This window comes from Mastigoproctus giganteus, chromosome 11 (assembly GCF_048544385.1).
Source record: "Mastigoproctus giganteus isolate SK-2022 chromosome 11, ASM4854438v1, whole genome shotgun sequence".
NCBI classification, from domain to species: domain Eukaryota; kingdom Metazoa; phylum Arthropoda; class Arachnida; order Uropygi; family Thelyphonidae; genus Mastigoproctus; species Mastigoproctus giganteus.
This window is the reverse complement of record NC_143585.1, coordinates 83,667,065-83,694,476: the sequence shown is the minus strand read 5'-3', so window position 1 is coordinate 83,694,476 and position 27,412 is coordinate 83,667,065. Positions and strand designations below refer to the sequence as shown.

At 36.3% G+C, this 27,412-nt stretch overlaps 1 protein-coding gene across 2 annotated transcripts in view; it reads left to right on the top strand.

The window, feature by feature from the left end:
• ras (Inosine-5'-monophosphate dehydrogenase ras) overlaps positions 1–27,412 on the top strand; it is a 142,068-nt gene that overhangs the window by 31,278 nt on the left and 83,378 nt on the right. For both annotated transcript variants that reach the window (XM_090385041.1, XM_090385042.1), the window contains 2 exons: positions 12,477–12,551; positions 23,349–23,555. In XM_090385041.1, the coding sequence (XP_090241167.1) occupies positions 12,477–12,551; positions 23,349–23,555 (282 nt within the window). The remainder of the gene's footprint in view (positions 1–12,476; positions 12,552–23,348; positions 23,556–27,412) is intronic.

Sequence of the window (27,412 nt, the reverse complement as noted above, 5' to 3'; positions counted from 1 at the left end):
GGCATTATTTAGAAGTTGATAGTAATTGCAATTTATGTTCAAATGCACAAGGTGACACCTTGCATTGTAATCTTTATGCACGGTAATAGCAAAATGTTAAGAATATCACACTATTTTGTGTGATATTCATAAAATGTTAAGAATATCACACTATATATTAAAAGTTTCTATCTGAAATGTAATTATAACAAAAGCATATAGTAGCAATTTAATGAAATACAGCCTTGTGTGCAAAGTAGCTCAAGTATTAGTAGAGACAAATTGATGCAAGGAAGCAAGTTTATACAGCATCAGTCAAAAAAAACAAGAAAAAAAAAAAAGAACGCCACCTTCCATTTTACCTATTTACTCCCTCCAATAGTTTGTCTAGTTCTTTCTTGAATTTATCCAAGTTATCAACTTCCACAACAACAGATGGAAGCTTGTTCCAGCAATCAGCCACCCATTGGCTATAGGAAACTTCCCACATCTATTTTGCAACCGTCCTTCTGTAGTGTGTGTGAGGAAAAATCTCTTCTCATCAGCACTGAGCATCTTTATACAGCATCAGCCAAAAAAAAAAAAAAAAAAACTATTCACTGCAACTGTTCATCCCCTCTAATAATTTTTCTAATGCTTCCTTACACTTATTAGAAGTATCTACTCTCACAACACCAGATGAAAGTTTGTTCCAATAATCAGTTGCTCTCTGGCTGAAAAGAATTTCCACATCTCTATTGGTAGCTATTCTGTTTAAATTTTGTTTTAAGTTTATCTCTTGTTTAAGAAAGAATAAGGATGCCATTAGCATTTAGTTTACCCAATCTATTTAAAGCCTTAAATACTTCAATAAGGTTCCCTCTCATTGAAGCAGGAGCATCAATCGTGTCATTTGTATCTAGTAGAAGGAAAGGGTTACATAACAGCAGAAGGAAAACCACATTGGCCCAATGTAGGTTTTCCTTCTGCTGTTAACATGTGCAAAGAATTCTTTGCATTCTTTGCCAAATGCCTCTCATAATCCCTTTATCTGCATAACCCTATTAGTGACTTGATTGTAGACTAGTTTGTATTTGCCGTAGGTTTCTGTTTCCTCTGATAATTTATATTATATCCCATGTAGTTTTCTTCTCTGCCACTAGTCTTATCAGTACATCTGACATTCATTTAGTTTTAAATCCTGAATAATATCACTTGGTTGGTATAAGAAGCTTAGTAGCTTCAGTGATTATTTTCTTGAATGCTTCCCATTTAAAATTTGCAGTTGATAGTTTTACATCATCGATTTGTCTCGCTGAAAAGAATTTAGGACCTATCTAAGACCATTAGTTACCTTTTACAAAAGCCAAATTCCTTCTCTTTACTATTGTCAGTGCTAATATCCTTAAGTAAATCCCACCCCAATGTATTATGATCACTATTACCCAGCGGTGTGCCTTTGTTTAGAGATTATTGATTCATGAAGAGTCACTTGATAATCAGATCAGGAGCATTGTTTTCTCTTATTGCATTTCTAATATGTCACTATAGACAACAGTCATCCAATAAATTCAGAAAATTTCTGCTACAGTGGAATTTTAGAGAGCTGTGAAAGTATCATTGATGATCTGCAATTCGTTGATTTTTTTTTTTTCAAAATCAACGTGCACCAATGAGCCAAAACATTATGACCACCTACCTAATATGATGTTGGTCCTCCACATGCAGCCAAAACAGCTTGTATCTGGCGAGGCATGGAAACTACAAGATTTCAAAATGTGTCTTGTGGTATCTGGTAACCAGCAGATCCTTTAACTGCTGTAACGTCTGTGGTTGAGACACTGCAGATTGGAGTTGCTGTTCCAACACAAACCACAGATGCTCGATGGGGTTGATTGTCTGGAGAATTTGGAGGCCAGGGCAATACCTGGAAATCTTCCTCATGTTCCGGGAACCAGTCTTGAACAATCCAGGCGGTGTGGCATGACACATTATCCTGCTGAAAGACAGCGCTGCCAGAGGGCAAGATTGTTGCTATGAAAGTACTTGGTCAGCAATGATGTTTAGGTAGGTGGTAGACATCAGAGTGCCCGGCACATGGATGACTGAACCCAGGGTATCCCAGCAGCATGACATGCCACCACCAGCTTGTTTTTGTCCCATGGTGCATCCAGGCGCCAGCACTTCTGCAAGTAAACAACGCACACATACCTGGCCGTCCACATGATGCAACAGGAAATGTGATTCATCGGACCAGACTACCTTCTTCCAATCACTCAAGGTCCAGTTTCGATGCTTGCATGCCCATTGTAGGCACTGTTGCTTATGAACCGTGGTTAGCACGAGCACTCAGAGTGGCCTGCGGCTACACAGCCGCATGGGAGTAATGTGACACATTACTCCCATCGCCAGCATTCCAATTACCGGAAAGTTTTGCCACAGTTGCCTTTCTGTTGCCACGTACCATCCAGGAGAGCCTTCGCTCACCGCGGCTCATCGATGATCAAGGTGAGCCTTTGCTCGCGTCGAGCATCGATGAGCTGCGGTTGTCCAACACCTTGCCGGTGGTTTGTGGGTTTCCCTCCTTGGACCACTTTCCGTAGGTACTAACCATGGCTGACTGTGAGCACCCCACCAGCTGTGCTGTTTCGGATATGCTCTGACCCAGTCATCTGGCCATTACAATTTGGCCTTTGTCAAACTCACTTAAGTCCGTTGCCTTTCCCATTTGAAGAACAAGAGTAACATTGATTAACAGAGCTCAGTATTGGGTGTTTTTTATACCATGTCCCGACCCTCGCAAACGTCGTAGTTCACCTGCAGTTGCTTTGATTTGCATAACGACTCGCTGGCCATAATGTTTTGGCTCATCAGTGTATGATGTGAAGCTGACTGTTCATATGGAATTAGCAATGCAAGCAGTGAAAAAAGATCAGAGTTATAGGTTTATGAGTAATGGATTTTATTTCATGACAGTTCACCTACACAAGTTCATTTTGGTTAAATAGTACCTCATTGGATATGGAATAACATCATTATAGTAGCTATCTTAATTCACCAGATTTTGTGCTGAATGTACAGTAAACCCCCTCTATTCGCAGTATCTGTATTTGCGATCGCCGACTTAATATAAAATGAAACCTAAAAAATGTGAATTTTAAAGCGCCATGAATATTTTCTGCCATAAAAAAACATGGGCGTGGCTAAAATTATCTTTCCCGGTCAAAACAGCGTTCAGTGGGTGGGGGGAGAGGGGTGACAAAATCGCGAGCGTGGATGTTTCTCGCTAATCCTTGTTCAATATGTGTTATGCGCTTGTTATGGAAGGTTTCGTCATTTGCTTTTAATTTATATGCTTATAAATTGATATGCTTACAAAAGTGATAAATCTACCGTTTTGCAGTGTAAAACAGACTTTTTCGAGTGTGTTAACGGAACTTTCACAGTGTTCTGCTTACTTCTGTAAGGTCATCCATGTTCTGTATGCAATACCTTATTAACATATTATGTAATTCTAAACCTGTTATACTATTATTAAAATTTTTATTCAAAATTTAAAATTGACATTACCACTTGGACTTTCGCACGTGTACTTTGACATACAGAACATGTCGGAAACAGAAGTAAGGGCATTGCTGGCTTTTTCAAGATTTTGGTGGATGACCTCTGATGAAGACACAAATTATGAGAGACTCTTCAATGCTATCTCCACCTAGGTCGTCTCTTCAAAAAATTCATTTGGTTTACTTTTCTATAGTTACAATTATTTTTTTCCGGTTCCTTCCTTCCTTCCTTCCCCCCCCTTCATTCACAACGTATATCGCTCCCAGGGTACACCATATTTTCATTAGTTCATTTCTATGCAAATAAACTTCTATTTTATACTAATATTTTATATATACATTATGGCTGTAGGATACTTTTGCGATAGCAGTGACCCTGATCCATAATTCATGTTATTGTAATTCAGTCTTATCTAATCTTATTTAATCTAATTCTTAATTTTTCTTCCCCCCTATAGCATATAACTTCTCTATGGTATTATTCTTGATGATAGTGTATATATATATATATATATATATATATATATATATAAAATCATTGAATTATATTAAAATAAGTTAAATTATAATAAAGTGAAAATAAATAATTAAATAATTAAGCATTCATTAGAGGCAGCAACATGCAATTTCAGCTATGAAGCTGAAATACATCCCATATTTTAAATTAAATAAAATTAAAACATAAGCCAGTAGTATGGCAAAAACTGTAGAGCGAAAATTAACATAAAAATAACCCAAATAAACAAACGAACGAAAAACAAGAATAGACATAAATAGTAGCCCAGAAACCCTTGTATAATTTCAAACTTTAAATCCAATTAACAAAAACTATACAAAATTTAGGATAATGCCAATTACATATAATTTAGCGGTACCCCCCGAGAGTTACCAGTTCCGGAAGACATGAAATATCACCAAAAGAGGGTTAAAGGAACTATCAAACGATAACAAAATCAAAATAAATTAAAATGAAATAGACTGACCATCATGCCCCATATCGACCGAGGACCACGAGGCCAATATTAGAGAATTTTAATATAATTCAATGATAGTATATATTTCGGCTTCATATGGAGGAATTGCAAGTTGCTGCCTCTAATGAATGCTTAATTATTTATTCATTTTATTATAATTTAACTTTCGTTAACATTTAATATAATTCAATAGTAATGGGTTGATATGCTAATTTAGCAACGCCCGTGCCGCCATCTATTTTCCTTTTTTTCTATATAAGCTGATTCAGCTTACAGTATGTCAGTGGTGTGGCTCTGCTCTAGAGTGCTGTCTGTTCTATAATTTATTTTTTCGCTGCATAAGGACCACCGCTGTGTGCAATTCCTCTGCATTGGTGGATCGATCGGAGGAGGGAGGGTGAATTGGTACTTCGATCTTTACACCATTGCGACGATTTGTATAGCGATTGAAATACAGTGATTCCATGACCATTATTGGCCTCGTGGTCCTCTGTCGATATGGGGCATGATGGTCAGTCTATTTTATTTTAATTTATTTTGATTTTGTTATCATTTGGTAGTTCCTTTAACCCTCTTTTGGTGATATTTCACGTCTTTCGGAACTGGTACCTCTCGGGGGGGAGTACCGCTAAATTAATATGTAATTGGCATTATCCTAAATTTTGTATAGTTTTTGTTAATTGGATTTAAAGTTTGAAATTATACAAGGGTTTCTGGGCTACTATTTATGTCTATTCTTGTTTTTCGTTCGTTTGTTTATTTGGGTTATTTTTATGTTAATTTTCACTCTACAGTTTTTGTCATACTACTGGCTTATGTTTTATTTTATTTAATTTAAAATATTGGGGATATATATACACACACACACACACACACACACACACACACAGTTTAAATGAATTGATTTCTGAAATCATACAGTACTATTTATACCTCATATTAAATAATTGCAACACCTGTGCTGGTGACAGCATTGAAGCCTGTGACCTTTGTTTCTTAGGCGAATATGTTACTCACTTGACCAATCTGACAGTATAGATGCTGGCAACTATCATTCTGTGAGATTGTAGGGATCAGAGCTGTTGTATATCCAATAAAAATAATAAATTACTCCTGAATATATAGGCTATATGCATAACCTTTGACCACACAAAATTTAATATCGGTGTAGATACACCATAGTTAACCCATAAAATTAAACTATGTATGTAGTGTAAAGGCATTTTAATTATATCTCATGTGGTGGCATGTTTGCATTACCAGAGTACCTGTTCACCCACTGATGAAAGGCCAACAAGCTTTGAAACGGTGCTGCCTGGGTAGTGGTGCCCACTGAGAATAAGTAACAGTAGTCTTCTTTATTAGAGAAGCATTACTTATTCAAAGTAGTGCAATACCTGGTATCTCATTGTTTAGATATAATTAAAATGATGCCTTTACACTATATACGTAGTTTAATTTTATGGGTTAATGGTGTATCTACACCAGTGATATATATATAACACATTACCAAAATAGTAAGCATCAAAATTATTTTCTGTTATTCCCCAAAATTTAATTGTGATGTCAGTTTGGCATTACCAGTCATCCTTGCACGAGAATTGATTTCTGATTCCGATGCTTATGTTTGAATTTTTTGACCTGGAATGTTCCTGAGACTAAAGATTTCTATATCAGTGTATCTGGTTATTGGATGGTGTATGATATGAGAGGATTGTGTTGTTTGGGTGGAAAATGCAAAATCTGATTTAAATTTCAGCTGGAGCCATTATCAGAGGAATGCTTTGTTATTGGGTCTGGGTTTTAATAGTGTGGTGGGCTGGGTGGTTGTTGAGATGGGATGGTGGTGGTTTATGGATGGATTGATAATGTGGCTGTTTGGTATAGTAATGAGCCTCATATGGAGTGTTGGTAGAATGTCAACATTTGGGTACCCTCACAGGAAGCACAGTGTAATAATCATTTTCCTTCTCTGTTGTGAGGGAATGACCCTGGTACTCCGTTAATGATGGGTACTCACAGGTAGCATAGTTGATATAATCACCACACAGTATGGAAAAGATTGTTTTTGAATCCTGTCAATGACCAGAGGAATTTTTATGGGCTTTTTCATGACGTGGCTTAGTTGGTCTCAGGCAAGAGTAGCATGGTTTTTTTTTTTTTTTTTTGTCCAGAAACACGCAAACTGATTGCTGAGCACACAATTTATAGACATACTGTGTATGTGTGGTACCTATAACAAAAACAACCCCCACATCAGGTGGAAAAGGCCTGGGTTCAAATCCTGTCAATGATGTGAGAACATTTTTGGGCTTTTTTTTTTTTGCCCTGTGGATATGTTGGTTGGTCTCAGATATGGATAACAAGGTTTTTTCTTCTAGAAACTCAGGTGTCTTCATCCAGCAAAACAGGAAAATTGACTGGAGAACCCCATGTAATTTATGGATATAATACACGTTGGCAGATAATATAGCTCTTGCATGGGCCTAATACGATAGTGTTTTTTTTTTTTTTTTTTTTTTTTTTTGTGACCACCTTTTTTCTTTTACCAGTGAAGGTATACTTATCTCATTCATTTTTCTGATTCCTTTCAGGACTTTATATATCTCAATCAGATCTTCCCTAAGATGTCAATGTAGTTGCAAAGCTTTATAGTTTGCACTTCTAAGCCATTCTTCGCATGGACACTGATTAGCATCCCTTAACATTCTGGTTCTTTCCCTCCAAAGCCCTGTGTTCAAGTGTGGCCTCTAGACCTGCTGAACACAATATTATTGCAATCTCACTGTGGTCTTATGAAAAGGGTGTCATTGTCCCTTTACCCTACTTATGAAGATTCTATTATGCTATTGCCGGACACTGTTACACTGCATGGAAAATTTTTCATGCCTGACTGAATTGTAACCCCTAAGTCTTTTTTGGCCTGAACCATTTAACTCCACTTCACCCGAAGGAATTCCTGGACTTGTCTTATAATGGAGGATTTTAACTTCACAGATATAGACTGGAATTTGTGGATTGGTCACTTGCACACTAGCAAGACTTTTGTGGATTTATTGGATGATTGTTTTCTTGAGCAGCATGTTCGAGAGGCAACCAGAGGGAGTAATACTCTTGATCTGATTATCAGCAGTGATTATTCATGCATTAAGAATCTGTGGATAAAGGAACCATTAGGTGGCAGTGATCAGAGTGTACCGATGTGGGATTTGCTGAAAGATGTAACTACCATCAGGGATAAAGGAAAGGGTTTTTGCTTTTGTAAAGATGACTGCAGTGGTCACAGACAGGTTTTTTTTTTTTTTTTTTTTTAATTTCTATACAGTAGGACCAACTGATGATGTTACCAACAGCAAATTCTAAATGGGAAGTATTCAAGGAATTAATCTTGGAAGCTACTAGGCTTTTATACCAACTAAGAAATACTTTTCAAGGTTTAGCCCTCAACGGATGTCAGATGAACTATAATGAGGCTTGTGGCAGAGAAGAAGAATGCATATGTAATCAAGTCACAAAGGACGTTAGGGAAGCAATGGCATATTATGAGAAATCTTTGGCCAACAATGCAAAGAAAAACAGTAAAGATGTCTTTATGTAAACTCTAGAAGGAAGAGGATGAATCAGATTGGTCCACTTGATATCAATGGTTCAATTATGATGATTCTGCTCAGATAACTGGCAAACTGAATGAGTATTTTGTACCTACGTTCAACTTGAGGAATTCTGTTGGGAAGTGGGTGCCAGAAGCTTATCCAACTCTAACAGGGAGTTAAATAATTTTGTAATAACTGAGAGCAAAGTTGAGGAGAAATTGTTGAAGCTAAACATAAGAAAGGCACCTGGGGTGGATGGAGTCAATCCAGTTTTATTAAAGGAGGCAGCAAAGGAAGTAAGCAGGCCCTTAGCCATGATTGTGAGGGCATCCTTGGACTTGGGGAAGTTCCCATGGATGGAGATGTGAAAATGTATCCCCAAATCACAAAGGGGGATCGAAATGTGACATGAATAATTACAGACCTGTTAGTTTAACTTTTGTTCAGGGAAAAATAGACAAGACTGCAGTTATTGTTTAGACACAGTATGGGTTTGTTAAGGGAAGTCTTGTCTGACCAATTTGATTGGATACTATGATGTGGTCACAGAGGGATTGGATGCAAAAAATAATTTTGATATCATATACTTGGATTTTAGGAAAGCTTTTGTCACTGTTGTACATGCAAGACTACTGCACAAGTTGGAGCAGTATGGCATTAAGGGCAAATTGCTGCTACAGATAAAGGGATGGTTGAGTGGGAGAAGACAGTGGTAATCAATGGACATTGCTCTTTATGGACTAATGTTATCAGTGGTGTCCCCCAGGGGTTCATGTTGGGGGCCCATTGTATTCTGTATTTATCAATGATATTTTGATGAAGGCTTATCAGGCGTAATGTCCAAGTTTTCAGACGATACAAAGGTTGGTAGGGTTGTTAATGATGGTAAGGAGGGTATGCTACTGCAACAGGATCTGGAAAAGTTGAGTAGATGGGCTGAGAAGTAGCAACTGAAGTTTAACATTGACAAATGCAAAGTGATGCATACGGGTAGCAGTAACCCCAGAGTAACATACCAACTGTGTGGTACTACAATCAGGGTAGTAGAGAATGAAAAACGACATGGGGGTAATTGTGCAGTCAGATATGTTTTTTGAGCAGTGCAGACAGGCTGCAAGAGTAATTCATGGGGTCTTGTCAATGATATATAGGAATTTTGCTAGCAGTGATAAGGAGATGACTATCCCCTTGTATGAAGCAGTGGTCAGGCCACACCTTGAGTACTGCATACAGGTCTGGAGGCCTCATTTTAGGAATGATGTAGAGCTTCTGGAATGAGTACAGAGAACGGTAACAAGATTAGAGTGGAACAGAGGGTTGCTGTTACCAACAAAGGCTTAAGTTATGAAATTTGCATAACTTAAGCCTTTCAGAAAAAAACTTAAGGCCTTATACATCTCGATCAGATCACCTAGCAGGTGATCTGATTGAGATGTATAAGGTCTTGAATGGTTTAAGCAAGCATCAATGTTGATGGGATTCTTCCTCTTGCTCAGATTCTGCACCTGAGGGGGCATAAATTCAAATTGAGGAAAGAAAGTTGTACAATAGATATGTGGAAATTTGCCTTTAGCCAGCAGGTAGTTGATTGCTGGAACAAACTTTCATGTGTCGTTGTGGAAGTTGATAGCTTAAATAAATTCGAGGCAGAACTAGACAAATGTTTGGAGTGTATGGATGGGTGAAACAGGGTTTTTTTTTTTTTTTTTGGCTGATGCTATACAAGCTTTCTTTTATGAATCATATTCCTCTACTAATGCTAATGCTAAACTTTGCATTTAGAAGCATCAAATTTCTGCTACACTCTATCTCTTCATTAAGGAAGATGAGAAACAGAAGTGGCTCTAATACTGATCTTTTAGGAACTCTGCTAACCCGGTACACCTTGAGCAATGTCCATTTATGACTACTCTGTCCCCTATCATTTAACTAGTCCTTGATCCAATGAAGGATCTTACCCGTAAACCCAATTTGTTCCAGTTTATAAAATAGCTTTTCATTTGATATGGTTCCCTGATGGGAACTGAGCAAAAACATTGCTGAAAACAACATAAATAAGTCAAAGTTGTTTCTTGCATCCAACTGTTTTATGAGTATGTCATAATTAACTAGATTGATCAGTCAAGACTTTCCTTTTATGAATCCATGTCATGATACTATTCCTATTGAAAACATTCTGTATTGTATTCTTAACCACAGACTTCATGATTTTTTTCCACCACTGAAGTAAAACTGACTGGACTAATTAACTCCTGAATTTGCCTTTTTCACCTCCTTTGTGCAAAGGGGAGACAGTAGCACCTTTCCAATTGAGTGGGATCATCCTAGAGTTTAGTTATCATTTATTAACATCCTCAATAAGATGGTATGCTCACATGCATTCTTTTTTAATATAACAGGTCAGGATGTATATCATTCACTACTGGAGTGGATGATATTCATCCTGTTATGCTATATCACCTTCAGTAGTTTTTCCCATGAACTCTTCTCTGAGAGTGATATAACTTAAAGCTGCCTGACTCCTTATCATTGTTCCCTTGTGATTCAAATAGTCTTCCAGCTGTAAAGATTATTGCAAAAAGCCATGTTGCTGGGCTTTCTGTGACTTTTGCACTTCGATAAATTTATTAATGCACTCTTCTTTTTTGTATTTGCATGAAAAGAACTATCATCTGCTTTTTTTCTTTTGCTCAGTTGAACCCTTAACGTCTCTTGTCATCCAGTTTGACATTTCTTTTGTGGACTTCTCTAATGGAACAAATGCATTTGTAGCTTCCAGGATAAATCCCTTATCTAATTTATTAATTAAATTAAATTAACTTTTAGAACAGTATAGCATATGTGTGTGTGTCTGCATGTATTAATTTCAACCAACTTTTTATTAATACTCTTATTGAATTTTACTCCACATCTTATTCTGAAGGTAGGATTTGGTGTATGATCCATTCAGAAACAGTTGAAATGTTAAATTTTAAGCGTGGTTAGTTATGTTAATAAAGATTAAGAGTGGAATGCAATAAAAGAATTGGTAGTAGTTTTTAGTACTTTCCCTTATTAATGCCTTTTATATAAATTGAAACAGCATGCTATTAATGGGATAGTACTATGATGGTTAAAAGGTTCAAGTGATAGAATACAAAGGATGTCTATAAATGATTTTCTTAGAGTGGACTAAACTCTTCATTGGAGTTCTTCAGGTTTAGTACTGGCTTTCTTGTTTCTGGTATATTTGTTAATGTTATTGATGAAAGCAGGTTTGATGTCCAAGTTTTCTGGGCATCAAACCAATACATTTACCACTTGATGATACAGAGGGTGTAAATGTTGGTAACTAAGCTTCAGCAAGACCTAGATAAATTACTCTGTTGGTCTGAAAAATGGCAGTTAAAATACAATATTGGGAAATCAAAGGTTCTGTATTTGGGAATAGTAATCCCAGATTATTTTATTATTTAAGAAACAAAAAAAAAAAAAAAAAAAAAAAACATAAGGAAGTTGATAAAGGTTTAGGAGATTGTTCATTCCAGTACTAAGTTCTCAGAGTAGGAACTGTCTTCTAGAGAACTCATGGTGTTTTATCTGTGGTGGTTAGGAAATTTACTAATAGGGACAAAGATTGAGTTAATTAAATAATAAGGTTTTCTTTTATCTTTTGTAGATGGCACAAACTACAGGACCTGGATTTAAATGAAAGGGGATAGTTATAAGCTGAATGTAAGAAAATTTTCTTTTAGCTGAAGGGTCAACTGTCAGAATATCTAATTCTGTAAAACTTAGAGATGAATCTAAATTTAAGATGGGTTGAAAAAGATACCTGGATATAAAACTTAAGTTTTTATTTTTTTTTTTAAAATAATCTCTCTGATTCACTCTGGAAAAGCATCTGTCTAGGCAATAAGGTTATTGGTTTTTACAACTTTTGAGCCCATATTCTGATGAAAACAAAATGTGCAATGGGCTTCTCTTTGAAACAGTACTTAATTGTTGATGTCAGTTAATATACAGTGGCAAGCTTTCTTATAATTGTAATTTTAATTGTAAATTTAAGTTTAATGAATAAAATTCATTAAACTTAAAGTTTAATGTTTATATTATAACTTGCTGAAATGAAGGAAACATTACAGATAGTTTTTAACAAAAAAAAAAAAAAAAAAAGATTGTTACTTGATAGTCTATTAGTGAAAAAAAAATTAAAAGAATATGTCACTGAAAGGTAGTTTCAAGGTTAAATTGTAAATTAAAAGACTTTTTTTTTTGTTGTTGTTTATGTGAATAATAGAGAAATCACTTGCATGCATGTGTTTTTAAGATTGAAATTTTGTAGGTCTAGTTTAGAGTGTTTGTATAGAAACTGTTATATACATTTTGAGTCCTGTTATATCTTCTAGCTTCAAGGGGGTATTGGCATTATTCATCACAACTGCTCTCCAGAATTTCAAGCAAATGAAGTTCAGAAAGTTAAGGTAAATTGTGCTCTATGTATTAATAGTAATGCATTATTGACATTAGATATCCATTCCAGTCATGTTATTCAAGAAAGTATCATGCTGACCAATAAATACTTTAGCAGAGTAAACCAAGTTTTGGATAGCTATGTAATGTATTTGTAGTAGTCGTAGTAATGGTAAATGATGCAAAAAAGCAAGCTTATATAGCATCAGACCCCCCCCCCACAGTTAATCTATTTGTACCCTCCAAGAATTTGTGTAGTTCTCCCTTGAATTTATTCAGTCCATCCACTTCCACAATAACAGATGGAAGCCTGTTTCAACAATCAACCACCTGCTGGCTGAAGGTAAATTTCTGCACAGCTATCCTTCCTCAACTTGAATTTATGCACTCTCATGTTGTGTAGTCTCAGCAAGTGAAAGAATACAATTAACATTCAGCTTACTCAATCCACCAGGCACCTGAGGGGAGATCTTAGTCAGATCTCCCCTCAGGTACCTGGTCTTGAGACTGTAGATCTAGGTAAGAGCACCCTTTTGTTCCCTTCACCAATCTGGTTACCCTTCTCTGCACCCATTCCAGCAGATCTACATCCTTCCAAAAGTGAGGCCTCCAGACTTGTATACAGTACTCAAGATGTGGCCTAACCCATGGCCTTATACAAAGGGATAATCATCTCCTTATCCTTGCTAGTAAAGCTTCTGTATATCATTGACAAAGCCCCATGAGCTGTCCTGGCAGCATGTCTACACTGCTCAGAGAATTTCATGTCTGACTGCACAAATACCCCCCCCCCCCCCGCAGGTCTTTTTCATTCTCTACTACCCCGAATGTAGTACCACACAATTGATAACTTACTCTGGGATTACTGCTACCCATGTGCAGTACCTTGCATTTGCCAATGTTAAACTTCAACTGCTATTTCTCAGTCCATCGACCCAATTTTTCTAGATTTTGTTTACAGTAACTCACCCTGATGTCTGTTGTTAACCACCCTGCTAATCTTTGTATCATCTGCAAACTTAAACATTAAGCCTGATATATCTTCTCTTCTCTGTGTGCTGATTTTCCTAATCGGTGACTGCAACAGCAAATATCTGTCTCTGGTAGCTCTGAACAGCTGCTTGGAGTTCAGTCCTGCCCAATTCTTTTATGTTATATAGCTTTGATATGCATCTTCTCCCAGGCTTTCCTCTTCCCTCCATTCTCCCCTCGATAATTAGCTGTGGAATTGCTTATTTCTTGTTCTGCATCAGGTGTCCAAGATACGCAGTTTTTCTTTCTTTCTTTCTTTTTTTTTTTTTTTTTTCTTTGTTCTTCAGCAGTTCACAGGTTTTTCCAGTTCTCTGCAGGACACTCTCATTGGTCACCCTTGCTGTCCATGGTATCTTTAACATTCTTCTGTACATCAACATTTCAAATGCTTCTAGTTTCATCTAGAGGTGTTAGTTTTCAGTGTCCATGTCTCGGCACCATATGACGAAACTGACCAAACGTAACATCTCATTATGCAGGTTCTAAAGTGGAGATCCAGTTTCCCATTGCACAGTGCAGATCTCATTTGAAGGAAATACTGTCTGGCCATTTCAATCTTTGCTTTTATTTCTATATCTGGTTCATTTTTGTCATTGATTCAACAGCCTAGATATTTGAATTTGCCAACTCTATCTTGTAATGAGAGGAGGTGTTAGCATTGCCCATTAAGTACCATGAGCTTAGTCTTATTGACATTAATCCTGAGGCCCATTCTTTCACTTTCCTCACTCACACAGATTTAGTATCTGTAAGTCCTGTATATTAGTTGTACAAAGTACAGTGTCATCTGCATAGTGAAGGTTAACCATTCTATCATTGACAGATATTTCTTCTGTCTAACACTCTTGAAGTTGATGTCCGAGTAAATGTTAAACAGGAGGGGACAGAGTACACATACTTGCTTCACTCTATGTTCAATGTTGATGGGTTCTGTCTTTCTGCCATCAACTACAACAGATGCCGTTTGGTACCAGTAGAGGTTTTGGGTTATTCGAATGTCCATCAAGGCTGTTCTTCTCAAGGATCTTGATGGGCTTGGTGCATTAGACTCGATCAAAAGCCTTTTAAAAGTTAATAAAAACAAAGATAGGCATTGATCTGTTGTTCTCAGCACCTTTACATCATTAACTGGGCACAAAATAGTGCTTCTCTTGTACCCAGTCCTTCCCTCAATCCAAACTGTGCATTGTCCATAGACTCCTCACAATTCCTGAAAATCCAATTTCGAATTATTTTTAGGAACATTTCGAGGACTTGACTCTTCAAACTGAGTAGTCTTGAGATCACCGCAAGTCTTGCTGTTCAGTTTGTTGGGAAGAGTGATGAACATTAATGTCAGCAGTCTCAAAGGATGTTGCCAGTGTCATAAATTCTGTTAAATAATTCAACAACAATGGATGCAGTACTGAACCCTGGGGAACTCTACTAATAATGTTAGCCTATGAAGAGCAGTGCCTATTGATAACGACTCTGTCTTCTTCCACTTAACCAATGCTTTATCCATAGCATTAACTTGCCTTTAATGCCACATTGCTCCAGTTTGTACAGCAGTTTTTTACATGCAACGGTATCAAAAACTTTCATGAAATCCAAGTATATGATATCAAAATTATTTTTTGCATCCAGTTCTTGGTCATTCCATCATAGTAATCTGTCAGATTGGTTAGACAAGACTCCCCTTGACAAACCCATGCATGCAATCGCAGTATAATTGATTGCATGTCCAAATGGTCCTGCATTACTTTTAACCAGTAATTTCATTATTTTCCATGGAACAGACATTAAGCTAACGGTCTGTAATAACTCATGTCACCCTTTATGAATTAGGGATGTATTCACACTTTTCCAGTCCATAGGGAGAATAGATTTTCAGCAGTGTAATTTGTGAGAGATAATAAATTACATTAGATATATCTGTTGTCTAAGTTGGAACAGTGTCTTGTTATAGATTTCCAGATGGTAGAGATTTTTGTAGGAAGCAAGGCAGATACTCATACATGTCTAGGAAACTAATCAAGACTATTATGCAAAATATGAAAGGTATTGGAGCATCCACCTTAAAGTCTGAATCTTCCCCTCGTTATTTTCATAAATCAGGCATGTAGTAAAAAAAAAGCTGAAAGTTTGTTGATGCTAGTGGGATACTGAAATGAAGCAGGCTATATACCACTAGTTTCATGAGCAGTCAAAGTAATTCGGCCCTTGAGGCTGTCGCAGACATTCTCTCAGATATGCCAGACAAGTTGTACTTGCGACCTGGGAGTCTAAATTGCTGATGGAACTGATATTCGGGTGACACTCAAGTCAAGTGGACCCAATTTCGGCGAAGTCCGGATGGGCTGTGACAGCCAAATCCTCTGCTTGCACCTTCACGATGGTGGGACTGTTAGTAATCCTGGGTATAACCTCCATGCACAAGTACATTGTGATTGACCACCCAGGTGTAAACCAACGTAAGCAGGGGTCGAGGTGTGGCGCCCACACCATATGGAGGAACGCCGTCCCTCTATGTTACCAGGCAGTACTAGGTGGTAGATGACTCTCATCAACCGGTGCAATACCACCTCTTTGCTTATTGGAGGCTTGAAGTGGTGGAACCCATGTTTAGTCTCTAGAGCTAAGTTCCGGTCAACCATTCCCTATCAATTCCATCATGCAGTATGATTGACTTTTGAGGTTATGATGAACATCGTGGAGAGATCCAATATTCCTTACATTTCAAGGGTACAGCTCTAAAACGGTGTTCGCAGGCTGGCCGCTAGTTAGTACACCGGACCAAACCTATTGGTAACTCTCTAGGAGGCTTCCGGATCAGCTAGTGTATAATCTTGTTACCTCTACTCTGCCAGATAGTGACTGGAGGGAGTCTGAGTAATGTGTATGTGGGGGGCATTGTTGAGGCTACGTTATGTTAAGAATCTGGGTATATTCTTACCATGTGTACACCCTATCCAAAAATTCATTACTTCATACGGCATCCCCTCCCCCACTTTTTCTTACTATTGAATACACCACGAATTGTCAAACTAATAGAGCAGACTTATCTGCGAAAAGATCTAAACCTCCCAAACACTTCCTTGTTCTTTTCACAAATGTACGTTGTCTCAGTTCTAATCTCAATGATGTCCATTTCCACTTAGTCTGACAAACCCCAAGTACTTTTTCTGACAGAATCTCAGTTATCGGTTGATTCAACCACTGCTCATCTCAGTTGCCCAAGTTATTTGTTGTACGATTCCTTTTGCCTCAAAGGTGGTACTTTTGTATATGTCCGTTCCGATATTCCCTGTCAGAGACTTGGTAATTTGGAATCTCCTCTTTTCGATTTTCTTTAGCTTAAAATCTCTCTACCTCATTCTGTCAAATTCATCTGTTGTCTATACCATTCTTCTAACTCCACTAATCATAAGATTTTGCACTTCTCATTAGTTTTTTAGGTAAATTTCTTTCTTCTAATATGTTTACTACATCTTCCAATCTTACGATATAAAATTTTTTTTTTTTTTTTTTTTTGATTAACAAAGCAAAGAAATAGTGATACATTAAATTCAATTATAAATTAAATTCTGTTGCCTCTGTTGTTCTCCCGGCTCCACTAATCACTTGGAACTCTTTGACTTCCTCTCTTTGCAACTTGACTTTCTCCAGTCCAACTTTCCTAACAGCGAGGTAATTTTCCTTGGTGATTTTAATGTTCACAACTCCAGCAGCCGACCGGGCTAGTCAGGTGGGTAAAGTGCCTGCCTGGCAACCCAAAGGTCGCGGGTTCGAATCCCGCCTCTGGCTTGGATCAAAGTACTGCAAAAACCTTGGGAGGTGCATTATGGCCATAGAAGCCGATGCGTCAACAACTACAAAAAAAAAAAAAAAAACTCCACTCTAGCAGGCTTCTGTTTTCTAGCCACACCGACCCAGCTGTTTGAGATGCTGAGGCTTTTGCAATTATTAATGACTTCGCACAGATTGTTCATTTACCTACCAGAATACCAGACAATCCTAACCATGCAGCCACCACGCTTGATCTTTTTCTCACAAACAATCCTTCTAAGTATACCGGCAAAGTGAGTGGTCTTTTAGGCACATCAGATCACAACTTGGTGATCCTCTCTTCTCCTATGGAGCCTTTATCTCATGACTATTACCAACCTCATGTTGTTTGGCATTACAAAAATGCAAAATGGGATGACCTGCGAGATTTTTTCTTTTCCTTGGTTGGATTACTGTTTGAAATCTTCTGATTTAATGTTTGCTCAGATTGTGTCAGTGAAATTATTCTTGTAGGAATGGTATCCTTTATTCCACATTCCATCTTAAAATCTCATCCTTTAACTAAACCTTTGTTTTCCAGTAAATGTGCTAAGGCTGTTCAAGAGAAGAATGTTGCATATCATGATTGGCTTGTTTCCAATTCTTTAGTTTCATTTTCTATCTACACCAGAGGTTGCAACAATTGCAAAGCAGTTATTAATCAGTCCAAACTAGATTTTGAACAGGCTAAGAGTTGAAAACTTGCTTCTTGCCCTAATGGTAGCCGAGCATTCTGCTCTCTTGCCAAAGCTATTGGCCACAACTTTTGCCCATCTCTGCTCCCACCTCTGTCAAAACCAGATGGTTCTATTGTCACTTCAGCCAAAGATAAAACTGACCTGCTAGCATCCCATTTTTCTTCCAATTCACGTATTAATGATCTTGGTAAAACACCTCCCACCATTCCTAGCATGCTCCACTCAATGCCTCCTATGGTCTTCCTTCAAAAGGATGTAAGAAGGATTCTGAACAATCTTGATGCTAAGGAAGTTCCAGTTTCTGATGGTATTTCTCCACTTGTTCTCACAACCTGTGATCCTGAACTTACTCCTCTTCTGTGTCACCTTTTTTTCACTTTCTTATTTCTATTTCCAAACACAAGGAAAAGATGTTTTTCCTTCTGCTTGGAAATTTGCTCATATCTAGCCATTTCCTAAAAAGGGTGACAATCACTACCATCAATTATTGTGCCATTGCAATCACTTCTACTCTTTCTAAAGTAATGGAGAAATCAATTAACCGCCAACTTTTAAACTATCTAGAAACCTTCTGTCTGATCAACAATCACCAGTATGGATTCCATTAGTGTCGATCTCCACTGGTGATATTCTGGCTTATGTTACTCATTTATGGACAAATTCAGTGGAAAAGTTTGGTGAAACACAAGCAGTTGCTGTTGACATCTCAAAGGCTTTTGATCGTGTTTGACATAAAGGTCTTCTAAACAAGCTTCCATCTTATAGTTTGCCAACTGTTTTTTGTAATTGGTTATCCAGCTTTCTCTCTGACCGCTCACTGAGGGTGATGGTAGATGGCCCTCTGTCTTCTAACTTCTCCAATAATGCTGGTGTCCCCCAAAGGTTCAGTTCTTTCCCCCACTCTTTTCCTCTTGTATATTAATGACCTTCTTCCATTGACTGCAAATCCTATCCATAGTTTTGCTGATGATAGCACATTGCTTTCCACTTTTCAGTTTGAGAAACCTCACCCTGCTCAATCAGTTTCAACTTCTCGAATGTCTGCTACCAATTCCTTAAATGCCGATCCCCAGGTAATTCTCCAGTGGGGCAAAGATAACTTAATTGATTTCAATCCTTCTGAAACTCAGTTCTGTCCTATATCTTGCAAAAAGGATTCTTCTGCTCCTATGCTTATCTTTGGTAACACTCTGATTTCTAGGCAAAATGATATACAGGTAGTTAACTTCAGAGTTAATTCGTTCCTAGCACATGCTCGTAAAGTGGGAATTAAATCCCATAGACCCTATGTTAAAAAATAGGGGTTACGTTCTCAACAACGAAATTAGTTAGCTAATTAGTTTGTTTAAACAATGATTGATTTATCCAAAGAAATGAAAATATAGCCTGTAAAATCAAGCAAATTATAATAAAGTAATTATTTATGACTTACAAATTTTGAAGAATGCTTATTCTTCATCTTCGACTAAATGCACTCTCGTTGATCATTCATTATTGGCTTGGCACTTCGTTGGTTTGTTGCACAAGGAGTAATCTTCTTCAGAAATGCTTCAAGAGGCATTTGTTTCCAAGATAATCTTCTATTTTCTTTATAAATTTCAATAGATGCACAAGCATTTTTTAACAGAATGCACAATTTTCAACTAACATGATTCGTGTGGAGTAACAAGTTTACGAAGCTTAAAAAAAAAAAAAAAAAAAAAAAGAATGAAGAGAAGATTCTGAAAATTTATTTATGTTTTTTATACGATTGAAGATTTCAGTAAAGGGGAAACACATTTCGCCATAATAACGTAAAAAAAAAAAAAAAAACCCACACAATTCAAGCTATTGGTATTTTTGCAAATGTGATAGGAGTTTATTACCTGTTTATAATTGATCATAGTAACGGAAAAGCCCAATAAACTGGAAAGTGCAAATTGTTTTTATTGTTGTGACTTCCAGAAATGTGCTTTAGAAAAATGTCACAAAGGCGTTCAAAATTGGTCCTAATGACGAAACATATGATAACGATGAAAGTGTAGTGCATTTTAGTGATTTGAATTGGTAACTAATTTTTTTTTTTTTTTTTTCTTTTTTATGAAAACCCCAAACACGAAAGGTATTAAAACCTATAGTACCGTGCATGGGTTGAAGGAGAAGTATGGGGGGAGGGGGATGCTGGAAACTTTGCTCTAGAGACTAAACATAGGTTTCACCACTTCAAGCCTCCAATAAGCAAAGTGGTGGTATTTCACCGGTTGATGAAAGTCATACAATTTGCACTATAAAAACGACCTTTTAGAGTTATAGAGGAAAATTTCAACTTCCCAGGTCTTGGAACAAATTACCAAAAAAACAGTGTTATTGGGTTCATATTATGATATTCTCATGATACGATGGTGTCTCTGGAACGTATTAATATCGTAAAGCTGGTTACACTGTATTATATAGCTACGCGCGTGGTTTGAAATGCGATATTTATGAATGTTAAACATTAATTTTTTTGCAATTAATGTCCATATTTTCAATTTTGTTGATACTTGGAGGAAAAACTCTTAAACCCGGGAACTCGTAAAGCGAGAACTGCCTGTATCTGTTTTGGGATTACCCTGACTTCTAAATTGCTTCCTCTACATCTAAAAAAAAACTTGGTTTTCTCTTTTGCTCTCAGCATTACTTTTCTTCCAAACAGCTGTTCACTCTGTACAAATTGCAAATCTGCCCTACCATGGAATATTGTTCCCACATCTGGGGTGGTGCCCCCCAAAACCTCTCAAGCTTCTTGATTCCATTCAGAAGAGTGCAGTTAGGTTAATTAATGACTCATTTCTAACACAGTCTCTCCACTCTGTCTCATAGATGTACTGTTTCTGCTGCATGCCTTTTCTATAGATACATCCATGGGCGCTGTTCTTCTGAATTGGCTTCTATAATTCCTGCTCTCTCTTTCAAAACAGTCTGAACACGTGCCACCACCAGCCAACATCCATTTACTATCCAACTTCAAACTCAGAATCAACTTTTCTTTATCTTCCTCATTTATTCATTCAACTGCCGTTTTCTGGAACAACCTTCCTTCATACGTATTTTCTGAAAATTAGTCTACAGAAGTTCAAGTCTAATGTCAGCAAATATCTTCTTTCATCTTCTAAACCTCCAACCTATGCACTGTACTAAGAACTGTGGGTTCTAATACCTTGTTTTGGAGTTTTAATTAAAAAAAAAAAAAAAAAAAAATTCCACAAGGAAGGTATTCTGGGTTTCTTTTTTTTCTTTCTTTTTTTTTTTTTTTGTAATATTAGATACATGTTTTAACACTAAGGATGACTTGTGTAAATCACGATCATACATGTTCTCAAGTGGGTTCTTATTGAACTTTCTTTTTGGTATTCTGCTTTGTTGAATATAATATACTAGATACCATTAAAATAGTACAGTGGTTTTCAAAGTGTTCATTGAATCTCTTTCAAGGGTTCCACAGATGGTGTTTTTTTTTTTAATTTTTTTTTATTTAATTTGTTCTAATGAATTTCTAAGCAGCCTTGTTTTCTTTTAAAATATTTCTTCTCCTGTATAAGAAATATCATATCCGTCGTACATTACGCATATTTAACACTTCTGAAGTTTCTGCTTGATTAATATAATAAGCAAATAGTAATAATTCATGTTATATATTTGTTAAACCAACAACAAAAAAAAAAAACAACACTATTTTCAAAATGCACAACTTTAATATGTTGCATCTGCTTAAATGAGAATTTATTTTATTTTCGCACATCCATTCCTGGGGTGCCTCTGTGGGCAGGAGCAGCAGTGCATAGCACACGCTTCTTGATTAGACCGGGGTTTGAGCCCGTGACCACCAAATATGAAGGATGCGGAAAGGTCAGGGAATGACCACTGCATATCCCCGGAGCAATATGGCCTTAGTTGCTAATGCTCCTAAAAACCAAATAACAACAACATCAATTCCTCCAATTAGCAAACTGCAACAAACATAATGCTTCTTTTACAGTATACAGGCATGTGGATATCATATGTGATAAGTATGTATAAAAAGGAATAGTAGTAATAATAAAAATAATTGCTGGATTTCCTATTTGTCTGATTTTAATGCAATTTGGAATGGTGTGACAAATCTTTCTAAAAGAGCTAAATATAAAATTTCATTAAAATCCATCCACTGAGAGTAGAGTTGTTAGATGTGGATCATTGGACAGGTGAACATGGTGAAACAATAAGCAATTTATGCAAATGCATCTAAAAATGTTTATCTTGTCTTGTCAGCTTGGAATGGTGGAAGGAAACTACTCAACTACTCATGTACCCAAAAGCAAATACTGACATCCATTATTGACAAGATAATAAAAACCAAAAGAAAGTTTTGGGGGAACCACAGAGAGAACATCTTTGAGGAACAAGTTCCCAAAGGATTGCATTTCTGTAATGTGAAGCTCGCTTATTTAAGACCAACCATGAATTCACCAATGTGATCAAAAATTAGATACCTAAAAACACTAAACAAAAGAAAATTAAACTGAAGTATGAGATATCTAAAACAAACAAAAGAAAATGCAAGTGTTGCTGTCAGTCAAAACCAAACAGCAGGCCTAAACAAAGTTCAAATAAACTTAATTAACAAATCATACTAAAAGGCAAAGCGCAAATTGAATCAAATAAATCATAATTATACATGTACTTAAATTATCAAACAAATTCAGACAGATTATAGATATAAATAAAGCTGGTGGGGGGGAGTTACCATATCCCATATCAAAGAACTTGAACTTGGAGTGAAAGAGGAGTGAGTGGGGTTGGGGGACAACAAAAAAAAAACTCCATTAAATGGATGGACTTTGCTCTTTGTCTCTAAGTAAAAACATAAACATGAAAACAAACAAACAGGAAATATGTGCTGCTAGTAAGCTAATGATCACTAAAATTAAATACTGTTATACAATGCATAAAATTGCTGCAGCAGGTTATGCTTGTAAAGTGCTAGTGCTATGTATGCCCAAGCAATAAGCTCTCTTCCTCCCTTCCCTTCCCCCAATCTATACTTAGGACTTCAAAATGGTTCCTTAAATTTTAATACAGGAAATGTTCAAAAAAAGCTAGGCGCAAATCAGTTTTTGTAGTTTACTGAATCATTACTAAAAATGCTGACAGAAGAAGAAAAGAAAAAAAAAAAAAAAAAAAGCCTTTAGATTTTGAATGGATGAATGTTGGTATACATCTGTCATAATAATGTGTATACATATTATATAGTGTTTATTTTTATATTTCCAGAAATACAAGCATGGGTTTATTCGTGATCCACTTGTTCTATCACCTCAACACAGGGTCAGAGATGTTTTTGATGTTAAAAAAAAACATGGGTTTGCCGGTGTTCCTATAACTCTAAATGGACAAATGGGAGGAAAACTAATTGGGATTGTTACATCAAGGGATATTGATTTCATGGGAGAGGATATGTATGATCTTCCTTTATCCCAGGTAAGTAGATAATAAAATGTTTGAGTGAATGTTTTGATTCTTTAGTAAAAGATAATTATCTTTAAATTGTAATTAATTTCTGTGCTTTATCTTTAATTTTGGAACAGATGGATTCCAGCTTCCCCTTTTCATTAATTACAGCTGTTTCCTCTAACATAAGAAAGGAATTTTTTTTTTTTTTTTTTTTTTTTTTTTGCTAAAAATTATAGCAACTGTTCTTTTTTTCTCTTTAATTATTTTTCTACCAGTTAGACCTAGGTGGCATTTTCTCATTAGATATGCTTAACCAGCTAAATTACATGAATTTTTACATTTGCAGTCTCTAGGGTTTTGCTTACTGACACCCAATCTTGTTTTGTAAAAGCTGGCAAAATGCTTAACTGTTTTTACATTTTTTCACTCCAAGTCCATTTCCTATCTGAAAAGGGAAATAAGTTAATTATTTCTCTTTGCAGACAGGGAAATAATTAGCAATAAGTAGCACAACACATTAAAGCTTCTGTGGAGCACAGAAGCTTTCCTAAGCTGGTAAATTTGGATGGCTTATCTTATCCCCTAGTTACCATGTGTGCCAGACATAATTGTACAAAGAGAAGCCTAAGTGTAATGTCAGTTTAGCAAACATTAGTGATTTGAAGATATGAAATATCACAGCATTTGAAATTGTTGACTTTGATATAATTCTTGTCTGATATCAAGGAACTGTTTCACACAGTCTAAGCCATATGCATGAAATGGTTTTAATGCACCTCTAAAACTTGAAGTTTTAGTAATCATGGATGCCAGCCCACTGTGCTTTTGGATAGCTCAATAGCATTTTTCTATGCCTTCATGCTATGCTCATTAGCATTTTTTTCTTTCTTTTTTTCTGGTGTGTGTTAAAGAATATGGGAATCTTTCTTTTTCCCTGATGTGACTTTTCTCATTCTGCTCTTCAAAGAAGAGTATAATGAAAAGTTGTTCCAGTGACTGGCGCATGCACCAGGTTCTGAGATTTTTCTAATATATGTATAGGGCAAACTGTTCTTTGTGTGTGAAAAGCTTTCACTAATGTGTTTTATAAAATATATTATTTCTTGTTATTTTGTATTTGTTATTTCTTGACATTAATTTAAATTAGATGAGAGAAATTAAAATTTTCTCAAATGTATTATTAATATTTGTAATATAAATTTCATTTAAAATACAAATATAATGTTATATATCTTTCTATACATTAAAATAATTTTCCTCCTAATGATATTTCTTCAGTCAATGGAGAAGAGGGATGTGGGTTACATGTAATACATAACAGAAGCTTGTTTTACTGTGGTAAAACAAGCTGCTTTTTAAGCTGGTCATGTACTATGTTTATCTAACACAACCATATGGTACCATTCTTGATTTCCATATGTAATGTATTTATATAAATAAACTAAACGCAACGAGGCATAATATTTTAAGATACTGTGTCTATATAATATCGGTGTAGCAAAAATACACCATAGACAACTCTTAAAAAAATTTCGATCACAGTGTGAAAGGCACTCCCCGATGAAAAGCCAACTAGCTTTGAAATGGTCCATCTGGATGGTGCTACCCACTGAGAATAAATAACAATAGCCTTCTCTGTTAGTGAAGTGTTTCTTATTCGGGGTAATGCAATACTTGGTAACATGTTGTGAAGGATGAGCACAGTATGAGATACAGATGAAATGATGTCTTTCACACTACGATCGTAGTTTTTCTTTAAAAGTTGTCTATGGCGTATCTACACCGATATTATATAGATATTGTAACTTATTTATGTATTAATAGCTGAGGAAGAAACAGTGTTGAAAGCTTCTGTAAGTATTTTCTTTTATTTTATCAAAAGGACCAAGCAGGGGGCAAAGCCCCCTAGTAATATATTAATTTAATATTTTATTTATGTTTGTAATATAATCCGTTAAAGAAATGTCGATGCTAGTAAAGCTGGCACTAAATTGAATTGATTTGTCACTACTTATCCACAATATTTTAATCAAATATTCTTAAAAATTGGTTTTGGATAATTTGTTTTTAGATTTGGTATCATATATGGTAATATAAATATGTACACATCAACATTTTTATTGGCACCTCCATAGCCAGGTGGGCAGGAGCAGCAGTGCGTAGCACACGCTTCTTGATTAGACCGGGGTTTGAGCCAGTGACCACCAAATATGGAGGATGCGGCAAGGTCAGGGAATGACCACTGCATATCCCCAGAGCAATATGGTCTTAGTTGCTAATGCTCCTAAAAACAAAATAACAAACAAACATTTTTTATTGTTATAATTTTGTATATCAGTATAAATGTTTATTTGATATATGTATGAGGGTTGTTTTAAAAAAGTAGAGGCAACTGAGGGGTGCACACATGATCATGAGCAGGAATTGCATTGTGTAGTACTGCATAAATAACTTTGAAAGGCACAATGTGACTGTAATAGCTCTTTTGCCACTGAACAGCTAATACAGCAATAACAACAGCAGTGTTGTGTAGACTATATATAAAAGGAGAGCTGTATTATACCAACGGTAGTAGTTTCATATGTGAATGGCAAAAGCTATGCCAGATGAAGTGTGCTGCAGGGATGCTAAGTTATTTCTAAAAAAACAAGACCAGCACCCTAGGGTACAGATTGAAATCGTGCTGGAGCGAAATATAAAAGGAATAATTTGGTGTACTCATTCTTGAAGCATTTTTGCTCAGCCATACTAAAAAATCACTGCAGCTTCCTGGCAGTGGTGTCAGTTATGTTGTTTGATTAATGGAAGGTGTTATTGCAATGGTGTTAGTAGGAAATCCTTGAACCTTCTTAATTTTCCAGATATGGTATAAATTCTTGTGATTTTTGATCTTCTCAAGATGGAGCCACTCAGATTGCTTTTGGATAACAGAAGACATACTGGAAGTAGTATACAGCTTTCTTGGTTCTTTGTAACAGAACCAGGATGAGGATGATATCAGACTCCTGCATGTTAGGAAAAGAGTTGCCATAGGAGACCAAAGATTACTTTGAGGGAATGTACTCTCTCTCAAAGACTTGTAAGTCTTGTTCGCTAAAATTTAAAAATTAGTTTCACCTATTAATTTTCACCAACATACAGTATTCCAAAGAGTAACTGGACACCATGTTTCAAAGAACCTTTTATCGATACAATATTTAATGTATCAGCCCCCCTTTTGGCCTTAATTACACACTTTACCTTTGTTGGTTAGACTCTAAACCTATTTTTTATGATAGAAAGGTGGTGTTTTGGTCCTTTTCAACATAAAGCTTAATGAAGCCACTGATCTCAGGTGTGTTGGGCTTTATTGAAACTGATGTTTCAGTTCATCCCAAAGGTGGTTAGTGAGGTTAAGGTTGGGGCAGTGTAATGAAGCTTTTGCACTCACTTGTTTTTAAACCAAGTCACTACGGCTGTGCAGTATGTCATGCCGAAACAGGAAATACTGCTTCCATAAAAAGAGTGGAATTGTCCAGAATATCAGTGTACTGCATGGCATTTATTGTTCCAGGAATGAAGATTATGGTCCAAGCCTAAACCTTAAACAATTGCAACCACAAATGGTTGTAGCACTTGTACTGAACTTTACAGTTTGAACAACACTCTGATAATTAGAAAAACCACATACTCTAATTTATCACTCCATAGCACAGTTTCCAATGTTCTGGGACTTATTTTTATGAATTGTGTACCAAGAAAGTTGATGCTGTGCACTCTATATAGTTCCTCTGGCTTCCCTGTACTTTTGTTTGATAGTTCTTGGAATGACTGACAAGACAAGCTCTACATGCCACTCTGTTCTCTTTCCATCAATTTCTGCAGTCAATTCAAATATTTCTTGG